Genomic DNA, 19945 nt, shown 5'->3' on the forward strand with positions numbered 1-19945 from the left:
AACCCCTGAAACCACAAACCCAAACATACTTTTCCTCCTCTAAACCGATGCCAAGTAGTCTGGTCACAGCAATAACAAGCTGACTGATATCAGTTAGTCACAGTACCCAAAAGAACTGCAACCAGGGTTTCCAGACATCTGTACCCTGAGGCTCACAGCAGCATTAGTCACAATAACCAAAGTGGAAACAATCCAAACGTCCACCAATGGATAAATGGATAAACAAAATGTAGTATCTGTATAACAAACAGTATTATTCATCCTTTTAAAAGAATGAAATCCTGGGCTTGGAGTTAGCTCAATGGTGGAGAGCTTGCTTAGCATGCATGAGGTCCTGGGCTTGATTACTAGTAGCCAAAAAAAAAGAAAAAAGAAAGAAAGAAATCTTGTAATATGCTAAAACATGAATAAACGCTTGCAGATACGATGCCAAGTGAAATAAGCCATACAGAAAAGGACACAATCTGTATAATTCCATTCATCTGAAGTGCCTAGAATAGTCAAATTCATAGAGACAGAAGGCGGATCGTGGTTGCCAGGGGCTGGAAGGAGGCAACAGGAGCTGTTTAATGGGTGTGCAGTTCCAACTGGGGTGATGAGAAAGTTCTGGAGATGAACGGTAATAATGTCACACAAGATTACAGATAGACTTAATGTCACTGAATTATATATTTGAAAATAGTTAAGATGGTTAACTTTGTTATATATGTTTTACAATAAAAAAACAAGACCAAAACACGGTGTGATACCTGCCATAAGAGAGGCAAGCCTAGTAATCTGTGGGTGGACAGAAGTGGAGCCTCAGCACAGCAACACTGGAATTAGTCTTGGAGGACAAGTATTCAGCTAGGTAGGGAAGTGGGAGTGGGGAGGAGACCGGAGAGACCACTAGACCACCCCATCACAAGTCACCGATCTCCAGGATTTGTTCCATCATTATGGCAGTCAGTGAAGCCTTGGGTGAGAGTAGGGAAGCAGCCTGAGTTTTTCCTTAGGAAGGAAAATAGCAGCACTCAAACCTCTGGATAATCTCCTAGCACCTTGTGTCTGGGGAAATGCTGAGGCTACCTCTCATATCGCACCTGTAACTTTCACAAAAAATGGTTCTTTAGCACCATGAGCAAGCCTACCACAGTCGGTGAAGCCCTCTAAAATTGTTGCTATAATTCAGAAAATAATTTAGAACCAAAGATCTATGTATCCAGCATGCATGTAAAAGTATATGTATATGTGCTTCAGCAAGATTTAAAAAAAAAAAAAAAGTGGCTCTTTGGGAGAAAATCCTGAACTTGGGAAAAAAGTACAAAAAGAAAACAAGGCAGAAAATGTCAAGGGACACAGTGTGCAGCCAAATAGACAGCTTCTGAGTCATCCAGGTCTTTTCCTGGACCTGCACAAGGGTCTGCAGGAGACACAGGTGATGCCCAAGCCATCCTTCACTATCCCTGAGGGCAAAGCAGGACACAGAGATGCTGACGCACAGCAAAGAGAAGACAAAGATGCTGCAACTTTTAGAATTTAGGTCTGTGTTTCTTGTCTGCGTCCCAGAGTCAGATTTCACTGTGTTCAGCAGTGTGAGCTCAATCTCTCCACCCTCCCCACCTTCCCTGGACTGTTCTGAAATGTAACACGGATAAGAACAAAGGAAAAGCAAGAGTACAAGCCCAGAAGTTTTGTCACAGATCTATTCCCTGCAATCCCCAAAGATTGCAGATAATTTCAGTGACAGGGAGCTTAGAGGCAGAAAACTGTGCAGGAGTGTGGGGAGGAGGGGCGGATAACTCTATGCAGGTGCACTTAGATGTCCAGCAGCAGAGCCTGAGGTTAGCTCATCCATCCAGAAAAGGGCCTGGGCTAGTGTTCTTCACTGATCTCCACCAGATCCCTGGCTAATTGTTCGCCCCTATTAAACTTGCAAGAGGCTCTGCTAAACAGCTGTGGCTCATTCCTGTCACTAAAGAGTTGGGGCCCTCAGCCATCTGTTGCCCTGACCCTCAGCCCTGGCCTCCTGCTGCGCTCCCCAGGCACATATTTCATCTCCTTTGTGGGAAGCTGGGAGCAGGCATCATTGCATAGCTGGGGAGGGGCCTCCAAGAGGCTCAAGTTTCTGGGGTTTTTTGTTTTGTTTGTTTGTTTGTTTCAGAAGTCCACCAAGGCACCTGTGCACAATCTGGTTTCAGATCAGACCTTCCAGTGCTCCACAGACAGCAGAGGCAAGAAATTCCCCCTCCCATGACAATGTCCAAAGGCATTCCCCCTCCCATGACAATGTCCAAAAACAGACTAGACCAATCCCGTGTCCTGCTGATCGCTAGAGCTCCTTTCTCTTCTGCCTTTCCTTTGACCTCTCTGACTTCCCCTCTTGAGTCTCTCTCATAAGTTCTTTGCATCCAACTAGACCAAAAATACTGAGATTTTTGTCCTTGATCATTTTCCCTTCTAACGTCTTGAACAGCAGCTACAACCCCCCAAAATATCCCAGCTCCCAAATCAGTATTTCTAGTGTAGATCCTCCTGGTGAGCTCCACTCTCCAAACAGCCCATCCTGCATCCTGAATTCAATGCCTCAAACTCAGCTAGTCCAAATTTGAACTCAGGTCCCCATAAATCTGATACTTCCCTCTAAGTCCATCCCTTGGTGTGTGACCCTATTTATTATGCAAGCCAGAAATATAGGGTTCCTTCTTTCTCATTTAGCTCTTCACTTCTCAGCAGTTCACAAGTGTTGGTTCACTTCCAACCCCTTCCCTCCTCCTTCACTGCTACTTCCTGAGTTCAGGTCTGCACTGAAGTGAAGTATCCACTTCTCTGTCACTCTCACCCCTCCAGCCCATCCTCCACACACTGTCACCCAATCAGGAAACCTGTATTTGTTGATTGCTTATTAACTCCTGCATTCATCTAGTCTCCAAGTTCTGTACATTCTGCCTCCTTACCAACTCCTGAAACCATCCCCTCAACTCCATTCCTATCACCAGGGCCATGGTCCAAACATCACCCTTCCTCCTGTAATAGCTCCCAATGGGCTTTGCAGATCCAGTCCCAGCCTTCTCCAACTGTCCTTTTTCAGTCTATCCTTTAGAAGGCTACTCTCACCTGGCACACGCTTGTAATAGTAGCAGCTCAGGAGGCTAAGGCAGGAGGATCACAAATTCAAAGCCAGCCTAAGCAACTTAGAAGACCCTGTCCTAAATTTAAAAAAGGACTGGGGATGTGGCTCAGGGGTTAAGCGCCCCTAGAACCAAATAAAATAAAATAGAAAGCTATTGTCTAAAAAGTACATATGATCATGTCACTTCTTTGCTTCAGAACTTCCATCTGAGCTGTCCACTTCCTTTTAGGAAAATATAACTTCTCAGTACAGCACACAAGGACCTAACTGGTTCCCCCATCTCTCAAGCTCATATCTTACTCTGTTTCCTTTGCCACCATCCCTTCCAGCCATCCACCCAGAGAACTTGGAGTTTCTTTGCTCTTCTATCTGATCATGTTCAATTACCATCAGCACCAATAAGTGTCATCACGGTTTTTCTGGACTGCACTCCTCTCAGGTTGAAGAGCCAAGAGTGTGGTGGAAAATGGAACAGAAAGTGTGAGAGAGACCAGACCCTTGTGCCAGCTGTGTTCCATCAAGTGGGAACGCACTGCCTCTGCTTGGTCTCCTCCACAATCTGCCCTTACGTTTTCCTTGGAGATGGTTTTGGCGACTAGCCCTCTTGTTACTGATTCCACTTTCCCTTGAGTGTTTTTCCTGTGACAATGTCAAATTAATGCAAGAAAGAAACATTCTCTTTCTCTCTCTCTAGTCCCTCTAAGTTAGAATTCTCCTTGTGACCAGGGAACCTGCAACCCCACTGGCCTGAGAGCCAGCCCTCATAGAGGCTAGAGCTAACAGTTTTGACTACTGTTGGTCCAAGAAGCCAAGCATTGATTTGGTTCAACTCCCAAAGTAAAAGCTAAAGAGAAGCACCAGAGTTTGATCCCTTCATTCAAAGAGAAATGGGCATCATCTCTGTTAATTAAAGATGTTGAAGGTGCAACAAGCCCCATAGTTAGGTCACCATCTGTGCAGTAACTGTAAGCATACATAACTTCAAGGATACATGCCCAGGATGACAGCTTCAAGGCATTTGATAGGTAAGGACTCTCGGGTCATTTCTTTCGCTGTTTCCATTAACCTGTAGGATAGAACACAGCAAAGGATTCTCAGGACTTAATTATGCAGTAGTCAGTCTGTCTATCAATTCATCAGCATGCCTGTCTCTACCCTAGGCACCATGCAGGAACATAGGGGAAAGAGAGAGCTTGATTCACAGGAAGACACCAAAGCGTATCTGCACTTGGCAGAACTAAAACCCTCAATTCTCCACTCTCTTCTCCAAGAGTTACATCCTGGAGGTGAGTACCAGTATTCCATGGCACATTCCCAATGGAACAGGCAAATGAGGCCTCAGAAAGTGAATCTTACAAGCTTCCAATGCAGAGAGTCAGACTTCACCACTAGACATAGCAGTTGGAGTGGCTCAGTCCTCAGCCCCACCTTCAACCTGGGCCCAGGGACACCCTCTACATATACCCCCAACTGATTAGGATATCTGAGCACCAGGATATAGGACTAGAGGTTGGGAGAGGGAATTGGCAGCTCTTTTTGGTAGGAGAGAGAGAGAGGGCATCTGGCCCACAGATCATGCACCACTTACCCACTCAGCGGTCTCATTTTCCTAATTTCAAAGAACTGGGTCCCTGTGTGATTATATCTGTGTAAAGTATGTAAAGGAAAAGTAACAGAAAACTCCAAAGATCCCAGTCACCCAGCAGAAGAAAATATGCATTCTGATTTCTCAATGGGGTTAAACAGCAGGAGCTTTTCAAAAATAGACAGTAGCCAGTAGCCTCTAATTCTTCACTGTCCTGTCATAAAGTTTAATCTAATTTTTAACTTAGGTCTCAGAGAACCTTGGACCTTTGTAAGCTCTGTTAAATCCTGATTAGTTTTATATATATATATATATATATATATATATACACACACACACACACAATCTTAATTTACCTACTAGACTACAAGTTCTTTGAGAGTTGGGACTGTTCTTTTATCATCTTTATATCCCCATAAAGCTTGGCAGAATCCCAACATACTTAAGTTAGCAAATTTTATTAAATGACTAAGGAAGAAGTGAATGAATAGATGAATGGAGAGATTGATGAAGGGATGTCAGGAGAGAAGGGTGAAATGGAAGGATGCACGGATGGAAGGATGAAAGATGGATGGAAAGATGGATGAATAGGTGGAATGGAAGGATGGATGGAGGAAAGGAGGATGGATTCAGATGCATGGATGAAATGGAATGAAGGGTAAATAAATGGCAATAAGTTTTTTAATTGCACACAGACTGAATGCAACAGAGTTTACTCTAGAAACATCACTTTCATGGCTGCACTGACACTTAACATTGATGACTAAACCTAAAAAGATGGCACCACCATCCACATCTAGAATTTAGCCAGCTACCCAGAAGTTCCCAGGAATTGGTAAACCTGCACCAGGTGACTCTGGAGATCAATGATTTCCTAATGTTCTCTGAGTCTGGATCTTGATTTTTCTCACTCTATGGAAAAATCGCTTTGTGTGTTTGGCTTTTTTGCCTCAAACCAAATCATAGAAAAAGTGCGTGTTGGGAGGGCACTAAGGAAGCAGGAACACGTAGAGCTACTGCAGCCCAGGAAGGACTTGTGGGACGGATGCACCCCTGAGTGAAAAAAGAAGCTGCAGAGGAGACACTTCACACCCTCCTGAGAGGGGCTGGGGTCCCTTCCAGCACCAGTGTGTTTGGCCTCTCGGACACAGGCACACGTGACAACCATCTGGGGAGCTCAAAAGCAGACTCTAGGCACCAACCCTGGAAACTGTGATTTCAGGCCATGCCTCTTAACCATAGTTGCCATTCAAAGTCACCCTAACTCAGATCACTGAGTTCAGAGGCAAAGGACAGTTTTCACGAACTCACCAGCTTGGGAGTTACTGACTAGGCTGTGAGATTAACCACGAACAATACAGGCTTGGTGGCATTTCTGAAAACACCATGTACAAAATATTAGAGGTAAAAGAGAAAATGAGGGACTAAATATTCTCATTCTAAAGTGATTTTTTTTTTTACTTAAACCAAAGATTTACTCAAAAAGTGGGGTTCCCAGTAAATATAAAGAATTCAATTGGCAAACATGCAGCTATATGCTCAACTTTCCCTGTTTATATATTTAATGTATACATCCAGTACATAAAGTAAGATAAACTGATAATTAAATAATGAAAAACTACCTGACCACCCTTCTCTCAGTTCTTTACAATGGATAATTGAGACCCTGAAAGTGAATGGGTGGAAATAGTCTCCCCAGCACACTCTCTGCAGAGGAAGGTATTCATTCTCCCCTGTGCTCTTCAGAAGATTTCTCCCCATCTAGCACAGCCAGTGAGGCACCTTTCTTTCTAGAATCCCATGCAAAATCAGCACACCAGTTGGCTGCCACTTGGAGGCTGTATCAGGGGAAAACAGGATTCATTTTTTCATGACTCCACAGCCAGCTGAGACCATCTATAGTCAGGTCTGGACCCAAGCAATTCCCAGAATTGACATCTGCTACAGTGTCCAGGCCAAAGTAGTAGGGGGTCCCAATGAACTAAACCAAAATCAGGTCAGAAGAAAAAGTCCTTGCTTGGGCTGAGGATGTGGCTCAAGCGCTCACCTGGCATGCACGGGGCACTGGATTCGAGCCTCAGCATCACATAAAATAAAATAAAAATGTTGTGTCCAACAAAAACTGAAAAATAAATATTAAAAAATTCTTTCTCGGGGCTGGGGATGTGGCTCAAGAGGTAGCGCGCTCGCCTGGCATGCGTGCGGCCCGGGTTCGATCCTCAGAACCACATACAAACAAAGATGTTGTGTCCGCCAAAAAAACTAAAAAATAAATATTAAAAAAAATTCTCTCTCTCTCTCTCTCTCTCTCTTTAAAAAAAAAAATTCTTTCTCTAAAAAAAAAAAAAAGAAAAAGTCCATGCTTTGCTTTCCTGGAGTGATGGCTCCAAAGGCCAGGAGCACATCCCAACAGCCCCCTGGTGATTTTTCCTGCCCCTTCTGCCATCAGTGATCTTCTTCAATTGACCATCACAGAGGTTCAGAGAAAAGAAAAATTAAAATGCAGATCCTTCAGGGCAACAATGAAACTTAGCTGAGTACATGCTGCAGGGCTGAAGGGAACATGGGCAAGTGCTACACAAAGCACATACAATTTGCCCCCATCAATGCCATCCCAGCCCAGACTCATTCTCTTGCCTCTCTGGCTTGGTGATCCTTGGGAAGACTAAGTCCTAGATAGAAATAGAAGCCATTCTCATTTGTCACCTTTTGGAATATTTGATGAAGAGTAGGTCACCTTTGAAAGGAATCAGCTCTTGGGATTCAGGTCTACTCTGGCAGGAGTTTGTGCTTCTGGACTACAAAGAACTCCCAAGTGAACTCCCAAGTGGATCAGCAACCATACCCATAGTCTTCCCAGGGCCAGAACTGTTGACCTCCCTCTGGAGGTTGCTTCCACCTTCTCCTGCTAATATCACCGCAGGACTCCACTGAGAAAATGTCACATGGGGGAGCTGGTGATCCATGAAATGGGAACTAAGGCTAATCAAGTAATCTCTCTACCCAAATGAGCAGAAATTGGTGTTATTTCCATCTGGTAACACTCAGCCCTATGGGAGAGGTGCTGATGTTTCGTCCCTTTAGAGGAGACCCAAAAAAATCCACCAGAAAGAGTCTTGCCTATAATACAGAGAAGAGGAGGCTCTTTTGGAATATGTTGGACAGGTGCTTGGTGCTTTCTGAAGTCCTTTTGGCCTCAAGGCTGGATAGGAACAGACAAATAGAAAGCAAAGCAATGTGACGGTTTTGCAGGACAGGCTAAGTTTCATGTCTATGGAGAAAGAGCAAGGGTCAACAGAAGCTTGGCCTCCCGGACAATGTGCTGTGGCCTGCTCCCCATTGGACACCTATGCTTGGTATAATCCCAGAAGTGTCTAGAGGACCATCACTTCTGCCCCTTCGTTCCCACAGGGTTGCTCATGAGGAGCCCTCTGAACTGATCTAATCTTGATTGTCAACAAGCCGAGGACATGGAGATCAAAAAAATCTAGCTGGTCTGAACCAGCCTGGGCCCACAGGGTTCCTCAGCAATTCTTCAAGTTCAAGTCGGGGACAGGACCCCCACTGCAGAGCCCCAACCAATTTATGCAGAATCTGAGCAAGGTCACCATCCTGGATTGCTGTGGGAGCCCAAAGCAGCATGGGGTAGGTCTCTTGAGATCATGAGTGACCAGGGACCAAGGTAAATAAGTGAGAGAAGAAATAAAAGAAAAAGAATAGGGGGAAGGGGAAGAAAGACAGTTGGTTCAGTAGAGGAAGAGGGGAGGAGAGTAAGTGACCAAGAGGAAGGAAGCAGAGAAAAGGAAGAAGATGTAAGGAAGAGGGGATCTCACGGAAAGCCCAGGAAAGGGGAGGGAAAAAGAGAAGCCAGAGGGTCTGGCTCACTGTCCCCTTGCTGTTCTTGCCCACATCCTACTTAAAGGAAGAAGGGCTGATCATTGCAATTACATCCTCTGTTATCACTTTCAGACTCTCATCTGGGGCCTTCCTGTATGCCTCACCAGCCTTAAAGACCAACTGGGGACAGATGTGACACCAGACTTACAATCCCCAGACCCCCAGCCAGGTCCACTCAGATGCCAGGTGGAAGGATACTGTAGTGTCTTCATGTAATTCTGTATTGCCTGCAGCCAGTCTGGAATCGTCATCGACAGCCTGTAGTTTGGGACCTGGGGTATTGAAGGCTGTAGAGAAATAGAGAAGGATCTTTTTGTTGAGGAGATAGCTTCTGGGGGCAGGCGCAGAGCTATAACTACCAGAGAAGGAGCTGCTCCCGAGCGCAGATAACCACCCTAGCATGCTCACTTGTTCCAAGGGTGCCTCCTCCACAAGGTCTCCCCAGAATTGCCAGTACATCATGGAAGTTCTCCCTCTATACATACTCTCTTCTGGGTCATGGGGGCTCCCTGTGGCTCTCCTGGTGTTGTGTTAACACAACTGGCCTCTCCCGTGGGAGCCTAAGCACTTCCTTGAGACCAGGGGCCATATACTCCCCACTGAGTCTGGCCCAGGTGGACACAGAAGTGCTCCATTCATGGCCACACTTTTACTGTAAAACACTTTTTTTTTTTGGTATCAGGGACTGAACTCAGGGTAACTTGACCACTGAGCCACATCCCCAGCCCTATTTTGTATTTTATTTAGAGACAGGGTCTCACTGGGTTGCTGAGCACCCCACTTTTGCCGAGGCTGGCTTTGAACTAGCGATCCTCCTGCCTCAGCCTCCTGAGCCACTGGGATTACAGGCATGCGCCACCGCGCCCGGCACATGACACCTTTTGTTGCACGGCTAATGATGACCCAGTTTATGGGTCATCACTCCAGGTCTTTATTTACACAAAATGCAGGTACACGGTGCCCTACAACATAGTGCTAAGGGCCCCGTTCTCAATATACTTCCCTGCAACACCCATTGTATTCTGTCCCCTAAGTCCCACAACCAAGTGGATTCAGAAAGATTCCTTTTCTTGCCTTGATTCTTCCTGGACAAGTGCAGCTCCTCTGACTCATAAAAATCCATGGAAAGGAAAACAGCAGCACCCAAACCTCTGGATAATCTCCTAGCACCCTGTGTCTGGGGAAATACTGACGCTACCTCTCATATCACACCTGTAACTTTCATAAATCATAGTCCTTTAGCACCATGAGCAAACCTACCACAGTTGGTGAGGCTCTCTGAAATTGTTTCTATAATTCAGAAAATAATTTAGAACCAAAGATCTATGTATCCAGCATGCATGTAAAAGTATGTATGTGTGCTTCAGCAAGATAAAAAGAAGTGGCTCTTCGGGAGAAAATCCTGAACTTGGGCTTTTACCCAGAGGACACCCCAGCCAATTTTGTTTCCTAGTCTACCTTTTGGTCAACACTCAAGTATATGAAGTTCTAACCCCTGCCAGGGAGAGAAAGGACCAAAGGCAAGCAAGGACTAGAAAGGGGAAGGAAAGTGCGTCTCCTGGGAAATTTAGAGCTAAGAAGCCCACTCAGCTCTGAGCAACCCTGTCAAGGAGGCCAAGAGCAAGAATAAACAGAGATGTCCAATTAAGCGACTCCTGGGAAGCAAGAAACAACATATGGGCATGGTTTTGTCTTGTACGCATGTTAGATTTTTTTTTTTTTTTTTGCACTGGGAATTGAACTCAGGGGCACTCGACCACTGAGCCACATCCCCAACCCTATTTTATATTTTATTTAGAGACAGGGTCTCACTGAGTTGCTTAGCACCTTGCTTTTTGCTGAAGCTAGCTTTAAACTAGTGATTCTCTTGTCTCAGCCCCCTCAGATGCTGGGATTACAGGGTGCCTGGCATGTTAAGATTCTGCTTTGGTTTGGTTTTGTTTTATTCCCCATTATGTGTTTCTCAGTCTTCTTGCCTCTGCTGTCTGGTGGGGTAGAGTCATTGGTGAGAGGAACTATGGACCCAGGAAGGAGAAAGGAGGTTCCTTAGCCTCTTAGGAAGTAGAACTGGTTAAAAGAAAGATAGTCCCATCCATGGAGAAAACAGGACCAGGAAAGCCCTAGGATAATACTAAGCAGATAGAAGGGGAAGTTGCTGATAAAGAGATTCAAGGACAGCCCTGGGAAGCCTGGCTGGGCAGCAGAGCCAGATGTTGCCTAGGACATTCCTGGCTGTTTCCCTGACAAGTTCCTATGGGGCAGCAGGCTCTTTCCATACTTCTGCCCCTTTGGCTACATTTACTGCAAATGTGCCTTAACCTTCATTTCCGATCTTGCCTCTAATCTATCTTGGCCTTGAGACATACTACTTCACAGCCAGTGTTCCTTCAGCTGAAAGTCACACTTTCTACCTCACAGTTAAGGATTATGTGTGAGTCCTGTGTGTGTGTGTGTGTGGTGTGGCTAAGTGGCAGTACTTGCAAACACAACTGTTCTGCAAGCTACATTTTCTTTACAACATCTCAACTCAAATGAATCACATTCCTGCCTGAGAGAGTTATTTTGAGGAGCAAATGTTTCAATTTACACACACACACACACACACACACAGAGTCAAAATAAGAAGTGAGCAGGGTTCAGTGGTACATATCTGTAGTCCCAGCTACTTTGGAGGCTGAGACAGGAGGATCTCTTGATCCCAGGAGTTCAGTGCCAGCCTGGGCAACATAGCAAGAATCCATGTCAAAAACAAAAACAAAAGCAAAAAAAAACAGGCAGGGCTGGTGATATAGCTCAGTGATAGAGCACATTCCTTGTACTAGTGAGGCTCTGGGTTCCATCCCTGGTATCACCAAAAAAAGGGTTAGGAAAGAACACTTGCATTTCTGCTCAACAAACACCAGGAAGTGTCAAGCTTATCCCTGCTTTTGTTTTTGTTTCTTTTCAGAAACATCTGCAAAAACCCATACCTGGAATTCTGGGTAAAAAAACGTGCCAGAAATTTCACAGAGAAGTAAAGAAAGAAGGGGAGATTTGAACAGACATTTTCTTAGCATCTCTTATGTTCCAAGCTCTAGGCCAGATACAGAGGGGACAGAAAGTACAGGAGCAGAGGAAGGGAGGAGGGAAATTACAGTTTATGAAGCCATGAGCATTTCTCCACAGGCAAGTGCTGTTTGTACCTACTTCATGGAAAAGTTGGTAAATGTGGGGAAGTGGGAGGGTAAACCTCTTGGGAAACTGTGCACAGCCAGTGACACGGTTCAGAGTTCACTGCAGGGCTGACCACCAAATTATTTCAACTCCCCTGAAGCTCCACAGGCTGAATGGTGGGGGTGGAAGTCAGGCGACAGCTGGTCCTCAGAATAACAGCCCAATGGCGCCCAAGGGCTTTTCAAGACAGCTGCATGGTTACCTCAGCCCGGCTGTGAGCAGAGTCCTAGGGCTGCGGCCACATTTGCTCCCAGTCGGGAGGACAAATGTAGACATTCCCCAAACCCAGGCTAGGGAGCTGAGCTGTGGTGGGGAGAGGAGCAGAGACTGCTGCGGGGATGATGTCATCGGCTACAACTCACCCGACGTCTGGGAGAACTGGCGGGGGCTCAGACTAGGGGGGCAGTTTCCAGCTGGTGCCTTAGGCTGCCAGGGTTCCCATGGGACCTGGACTATAAGGCCGGGTGGGCTCTTTGGGGTATTATCACAAGACACACAATCAGGTTCAAATCTCTGCTGTCTCCTACCAGCTATGGACCCTGTTTGGAGCTGCATGACCTCTCTAAGTCTCCGCTTTCCTCCTGATAACAGAGGAATCATATCATTACCTGTTTTAAACCTTCCAGGCTGGTTGTGAGGTTACATGAGCTAATGTGTAAACATTCAAAGGTGTTAAACTGTAATGACTCATCAACAACAGGTTCTCAGGGGTCTAGACCAGGGAGGCCTGTAGAGTCTGCACCTTTCTAGAACTTGAAAACAGAATCAGCAGGGGCCTGAATTCTCAGACACTCAGAACTTGGAATCACGAAGATGTCTTCTCACACTAATGGAAGATGAAAACACCCACATTCCCCTGGGGATGCGTGGTGACAATAAATTAATATCCTTAATTCATGAAGAGTTCATACAGAACGATAAGAAAACTCTTTAGGCCTCAATGGAAAAAAATAGAGCCCCCAAAGGTGGAAGCAACACAAGGGTCTATGGATGAATGAAAGGAATACGCACAATGTTGCACGTACATACAGTGGATAGTTATTCAGGCTTAAAAAGGAAGTAAATTTTAGTACATGCTAGAACATAGATGAACCTTGAAGACATTTGGTAGGGGAATAACCTTGTCATAAAAGGGCAAATGTTGAGCCAAGTATGGAGGCACATGTCTGTAATCTCAGCCACTTGCGAGGCTGAGACAGGAGAATTGCTAATTCGAGACCAGTTTCAGCAATTTAGTAAGACCCTGACTCAAAATTTAAAAAAATAAAAAGAACTGGCAATTCGTGGTAAAGCTCAGTGGCAAAGCTCTCCTAGGTTCAATCCCCAGTACTGGGGGTAGGGGGGGAATCAGGGGGCAAATATTGTATAATTTCTCTTGAATGAGGATTATAGAGTTGCCTGATTCATAGGAAGTAGAGACTGACTGTCAGAGGCTGGCTTGAGAAGGAGATGAGGAGATCGTGTTTTTAATGTGTACCGGTGTCAATGGAGGAAGATGAAAAAGTTTTGGAGATGGATGGCAGTGACATGAATGTACTTATTGCGACAGAACTGTGCACCTTGAATGGTTAAAATGGTAAATTATGTTATATAGGTTTATCACAATAAAAAGCTCACAAAAAGAAGAAATGCAGAGGGAATAAATATTTGAAAAAACATTCAAGCTCGCTAATAATTTAAGAAATGCAAATTGAAGTCCCTGCAAAATGTCATTTTCCTCTTCCCTAGATAGCAAAGACATTTTGAAATGCAAATACCCAATGCTGGTGAGGATGCTCTCACCCAACAATAATGGAACATAAATTGGTGCGACCTTTTCAGGAAAAGCCCAGGGCACACCGTTTTTCTTCTCCCTGACTGGGGTCCGAAGGGTCCTTCCTCATGCTGTTTCCTTGCCAGATTTCATCATATTCCAACTTTGATTTTCCATGGCTCTTCCCCCCCAGGGTCTCATATCCTGCCACCTACATCCTGCTCAGCAAACCACAGCTAAGTTGATGAAGGCAGAATCTAGAGGGAACAGCTCAGACCTAACCTCTCCACAGACAAGGGCCCTGGGAGGTTTAGTGGACAGGAAAGAGGGGGAAGGGGAGTGGAGAGGAAGACTGTTGTTCAAGAAGACGAAGAATGAGACAAACCACAGGCAAGACTTTTGCAGACAGCCTCTCTTCGACTCCATTCTTGCCAAACACAATCTGTCAGGAGAAAGCAAGGGGAAGGGATATGGATGAGCACAGGTGTGTAGCTGGCACTGTCATGGCGGAGAGAAAGGGGAGGCCAGGAAAGGAGCCAGAGAGGCAGCAAGAGGCCCAGGCACTAGCAATCTTTGACAAGAATGAGGAGTAAGCAAAGGCTTTTGTCTTCCCTGCTCTGAAAAATATACTGCACAGGCATCAGGCAGAAGAATCTTCCTGGCAACTGGGGAGAAGCAGCACAGAGCAACCAGCACCCATGATCTCAGGGTGGGGCCCAGGGTTCTGCATCAGGAGCAACCTCAAATCTGTTAATGGTGGCTTGGTACAGAGGTCCTTGGGCAGAGCAGGGTGCACAGACAAGACAGACAGTTCTGAATCCAGGGCAGAGGAGGGAATTAACTGCCCGTTTGAGGCCTCTGGGGGCCCATGTGGAGCCCCCTTTGCTGCAAAGTCTCAAGTCCCAAGAACTCACACTTGTTGGCTGAGGCAAAATTCAGACCTCTAAACATGAATTCTTTCCCGGTTTAGAATCAATGTGAGAATGAGAAACAAACGTGTGAGGGCTGCAAGAAACACTGGATGTTTCCTGCTGAATCCATCTTGGTTTCCTGCCTGAGTGGGGCCAGCCCCAGGCAGACAGAAGTGCTAGGAGTGCTTCCACTTTCTCTGCCCCTCCCTTCCCATCTTCTAGAAACCTCCAAATGATTCTTGCTGTTTCCTTCATTCTACCCCACTGTCTCACATGTGGAACACGTATAAACACATAAATTGAGCAAGAATTATACCACTTGTAGTAACTCTGAAATAATTACTATGCTCACAGAATTGAAGACTTAAGAACTCAATGGGTCAAACTATCCCTGAAAAACCTCAGATTTGACCTGTTCAAGTGCTAACTTCAGACTCAGCAACCACCAGGGAAGAGGCCTGTAGTCACAAATTTGGAAGAAGGATCTCAGTGAACACTCTTCTTTCAATCAAGAGGAGACATCTGGACTCTCAGGCAAAGCTGACCATGGCCACTAATGGAACATCCTGTAGACAGGAAGGGTCTGTCATTCATTCCTTCTCCTAGGCCCTTGAAACCTTTCCCCATCTACTTCTTTTTGCTTGTTAGTGCATCTTCAATTGCCAAAAAAAAATAGTTAAATGCCTTGAAATTCTCCGACCTTTCTCCACAACCACTACCCTACCACTGTTCTTTCATGCTTCAGGGGGACTTTGATTTGCAGGAAGGAGGAAAGGACTTGGTCCCAGAGGAGAGTCTGCCAAATTAAGCACAGGAAATTGCCCCTGATCCAAGAGGAGCACAGGAGCTTTTGACATCATTCCCATGTCAGAGACTGGGCAGGGGTCAGGGTTTGCAGAAAGGTGGGCCCAGGGAGATACCATCTGACCACTGAAGATAGAGAGCCAAGCATTAAGAGGCAAGGCTGAGAGAGAGAAAAATGTTAAGCCCTTTCCCTAGGTTCAAAGACCAACTGCCCGAATTTGGGCTGGCAGAGTCCTGGCTTAACTGCAGTTTCCATGTTCCTATAAAAGTACAGTAATGATGCAGCTGACATATAAAAAAAGGAACATTCTGAGCCAGGTGCCTGTAATCCCAGCAACTCGAAGGCTGAGGCAGAAGGATTGCAATTTTGAGACCAGACTCCGCCGTAACTTAGTGAGGCCCTAAGCAACTTGGTGAGATCTTGTCTCAAAATAAAAAGTAAAAATAAAACAGGCTGGGGATGTCAAAGGTCAGTGGTAAAGCACCCGGTTTCAATCCCAAGTATGAAAAATAAAAGAAAAAGAAAAAAGAAACATTCTCTTTTAAGAGCATAGCTTTCAGCTATAATAGTAGGTATTAAGTACAGATATCAGAAAATAGAAATCTATGTTCTAAACTGCTCAGACAACATTGAGGATATTGTATTTTACATGTGCTTATTTCAGAGGACTGATGACAAGCTAGCAATTGTCCTAGAAAGAGGACAAGAATGAGTTAGTCTGGGAACTATGACACATAAGAAAAGGTAAAAGGCACTATCAGTAGACACAGAGGACTAAAGAATAATGTGAAATGTCACAGTTCTAAGGGTTCTTCATCCAGTGGGCTCTAGTGTCACACAGGTCAGCATTAGAGACCTGCAGACTCCTGGATCATGACATCATGGGATTTGAGAGTTGCAAAGAACATTACATGAAATCAGCTCTACTTTTATTTTATAGATGAGAAAAGTAAGCCCAGAGATTTTAAGTGAGTGACCTGGTCACAAAGCTAGCACAACCAAAACTAGAATTTGGTCCCTAATTTTTACTTCAAGTGCCTTCCACCATAAGAGCCTTGTAGCCTTCAGGGTTGCTGTGAATAACAGCAAGGAAGTCAGCACACTGCGCACTGATTCAAAGGGCAATACAAGAGTCCATAGTGAAATGTGACTGAAGTGGTGGTGGGTTTCTGTTTAGTCTAAGAAAAGAGCTTCCTCACATTCAAATCTGGCCAGTCCTGGAATCACCTGCCCTGGGAGGTGACAAGTAAGTGTTCAGGAAGAGGAAGGGAAGGGGTTCAGTGAGATGGGAGACTATTTTACCTACTAAGATTTCATGATTCCTACATGGAAAAGTACTACAAGGATGGAAGAAGAATGCACAATTAGAGACCAAGACAGTAATAAGTGTGCAAGTTAGAAAGGCAACCCAGGACAGTAGCATCTAGCCTCTGTTCCCTGTGACCTCATCTTCTAGGCTTAAGGGCTCCAGCTTCTCAAGTAAGTAAAGAAAAATTGTGAAGTCAGAATTGTCTCAAAATAAAAAGTAAAAATAAACCAGAAACAGGACTGTTTAAGAGAAAGGAGCATGGGTAATTTTGGTTGACACTCATGCGGACTGGTTCTAGGTGGGCATACTGAAGATCTCCTTGACCAGAAGAGTAATAAAATACTCCAACTGATGCTGCAGGAAGTTTAGAGGCCCTGTCACACCCCCAAGGGCACACAGCCTTCTAGCCTGCAGGCTCACATGCTCAGCTGTCACCAAATTCTATCAGATGGCCCTCTAGGACTCTGGTCTTGTATACCTAGACCTACTCAAGAATCTTCTCAGCCATACCAGTGTCCCCAAGATCCAGGGGAAACTATCCACCATAGTAACTCCCAAGCTCTGCAGCATTTCTCTCCAGTTTCATTTTGGTATTTTATATAATGCTGTTACTCCCACCAGGGAACATCTTCCTCCCTCTGACACAATATCCTTGGCCCTCAAGCCCAGTCAGCTCACTCCTGAGCCTCTTTCTTTATCCAGTGAGACTAATTCATCATGTGTACTGGAAAGTCCCTTTTAAGCCACTGCCAAAACTCTTCTTTTTTTTTTCTTGGAGTCCAGATACGCTGTAAAGAGACAGTTCACTGTTTTGCAAGTTTCAGAGGTGAAAGTCACTGTCATAAAAAAAAAAAAAAAAAGGCAAAAAGTCTAGAAATGATTCACACTGAGAAGTCTGACTGGTTGATTGCAAATTCATTCACAGCTTAATAAATCATTTGCTGGGGGTGGGGGGCTGGGAGGATGGGGGAAGGAGCGAGAACTCCAAAGAGGACAAGTAGAGTGGTATCCTTGGGGTCTATGCATTTTTGGCATCGCTGGTGTTACCTGGTGGCGCTAGTCTTTGCTGAAGGGGGATGGACATGGGACTGAGTAAATAACAGTTTGGAGATTCAAAGAAACCTTGCCACAATCCTATCATATAGTTCCAGGATGGTGCTCCCCCATTTCTAAGGCTTCCAAGGCAAACATGACAATTAGGAAAAGGGCTGACAAGAGCAATTGGGAGGAGGGAGTTTGTAGCAGGACCAATGACATGGAGATTGACTCTATTTGCTCTGTTCTGGTTGAAATGGTCCCATCATTGCCCATCCCACCCTCTCATGCGAAGCCACTGACCTTTGCCAAGAAGGCGGCGTTTCTGATAGCGCCCACCATTTCTCCCCCCTTGGGGTGCACCTTGGCCACGTGCATCCACATGCGCTCCCAGGTGTGGCTGTCGATCGGGAAGCCGCTCTTGTTAACGTGAAACATCACCCCACCGTCTTTGTCCTCCTCCTCCGAGCCCCCGCTGGTGGCGAGGCTCACGGGCCGTGCGTGGCTGCTCCGGGACCGGGTGCCTTTGGAGCCTTTGGGGTGGGGGCAGCGGAGAGTGTCGGCCGCGGAGCCGGTCATGGTGGGGAGAGGGCGCGGGGGGGCGAGGTGAGGGGGGTGCTCGGCAGCGGCAGCAGCGGGGGGCGTGTGCGCGCGGGCGCGGCGCGGGGATCAGCGCCCCGCGGGGGTGGCCTTTTCCATGCCTCTCTCTGCGGCAGGACGCGCGAGGGGTAGCGGCGGCGAGAGCTCCGGCGGAGGCGGCCGGGCGTCCCGGCTTAGCGGGCCGTGCCTGAAATCAGTGGAGACAGCAGACACCACGGCTAAGTGGACATCCAGAGGAACCGAGTGGGAGCCCTGGAGTGTCTTCACGTCACCTCCCGCTGCCCCTTGCACGCTGACAAGACCCCCTTCCCCCAAGGAATTGAATACGATCTTTCAGCCTTCCGATTACACAGAAAGGCAGCTTGAATTTGCCACAAAGCTTCACACACACCTAAACACCAGGGTGTGGGGGAAACGAGGAGCATGGGGGATGCGGAGTGGACCGTGTAGGCAGAAGAAAGACAGCCCGTGGTGCGTGAAGACACAGGAGGTCCCCGCAAGGCTCCACTCATTCCTGGGTCCCAGTAGTGGACGATCGACGAGCCGAGCCCAGAACGTGCCGACACGTGAGCGCCCAGGGCTAACGCGAGGGCGCTGCAGCAGCCTCCGCTTGCAAAGGTAGCCCCGCTTCTCCCAGAAAACCCTCCCGGACCCCGGCAGGAGAAGGGGCGCCCCTAGCCCTATGTTCCAATGGAAAGAGCTGCATCCACCTCCCGCACCCCAAATTCCAGGGCCAGGTACCTGGAGCGACTGACCGCAGGCGGGGCTCGGAAAGGGCGCGCGGCGCTCCGGGACCTACCTCGGGATGGTGGGCTTCATTGCTGCAGAGCCTCTCCGGGCGGCGGGGGCTGCTGCTTCGGCGCCTGCTGCCGAGACTGGGACTGGGGCTGCTGGGGCTGCTGGGGCTGCTGCGGTCGTCGCCTCATTCCATGTCCCATTCTCGAATGTTATTCTGTGACATATAACCGAGTCACCCGGGCAGCCGCCGATGTTCCGAATGCGTCCATTGGCCACCGCAACAAAGAGGGGCGGTCCCGGGCTCGGGACTCTACAACCCAGAGCTCGGCGACGCTCTGATTGGCTCCAGCGCATCTCAGGCGGGAGGAAAGCGGAGTAAGGGAAGCTGGGCTGCCACGCGAAATCCGATCTCTCTAGTGTCCGGGAGCCCCGCCGGGCTGGAGCATTTGTCCATGGAACTTAAGATTTAGTTTTGGGCAACGTGAGGATTTGCAACTGTGGGAAGCATAGGAGAAGCAAAACCTCCCGAAGTAGAGAAGCGACTCTGGGGTAGAGAAAGGGTTGTAGGAACAGCATTCCCTGAAAAAGGCTGGACAGTCCACTGCCCCTACCCGGGATGATGGGTGATTCCGGAAGTAGCTCTTTATATGTTTGCACAAAATTCAATATTTTTTTTAAAGCGCTACAAATTTCTCCCGAATTATCAAATGGGCACAGCTTTGGGTTTTCTGTTATTAGTGATAATTAATAAAGTCCCTATAAAACGCAAAATGGATCAAGGAGCTTGATATCAAATCAGAGACACGGCGTCTCATAGAAGAAAAAGTTGGCTACGATCTACATACTGTGGGGTCGGGCTCCAAATTCCTCAATAGGACACCCATAGCACAAAAGTTAATAACTAGAATCAACAAATGGGACTTACTCAAACTAAAAAGTTTTTTCTCAGCAAAAGAAACAATAAGAGAGGTAAATAGGGAGCCTACA

At 46.6% G+C, this 19945-nt stretch overlaps 1 protein-coding gene across 2 annotated transcripts in view; it reads right to left on the minus strand.

Annotated features, from left to right (window-relative positions):
• Positions 1-19156, minus strand: part of Vash2 (vasohibin 2) — a 36302-nt gene extending 17146 nt beyond the window's left edge. The window contains exons 1-5 of one of the 2 annotated variants that reach the window (XM_048809411.1): positions 19020-19156; positions 17924-18153; positions 8793-8881; positions 4701-4757; positions 4104-4178 (exon numbers count right to left, since the gene is read on the minus strand). In XM_048809411.1, the coding sequence (XP_048665368.1) occupies positions 4104-4178; positions 4701-4757; positions 8793-8881; positions 17924-18058 (356 nt within the window). In that variant the 5' untranslated portion in view covers positions 18059-18153; positions 19020-19156. Of the gene's footprint in view, positions 1-4103; positions 4179-4700; positions 4758-8792; positions 8882-17923; positions 18408-19019 lie in introns of both variants that reach the window. The other variant, XM_015483661.2, reaches the window with a different exon arrangement.
• Between the last annotated feature and the right edge of the window lie 789 nt (positions 19157-19945).

The sequence above is a fragment of the Marmota marmota genome, unplaced genomic scaffold, assembly GCF_001458135.2.
Source record: "Marmota marmota marmota unplaced genomic scaffold, marMar, whole genome shotgun sequence".
NCBI lineage: Eukaryota > Metazoa > Chordata > Mammalia > Rodentia > Sciuridae > Marmota > Marmota marmota.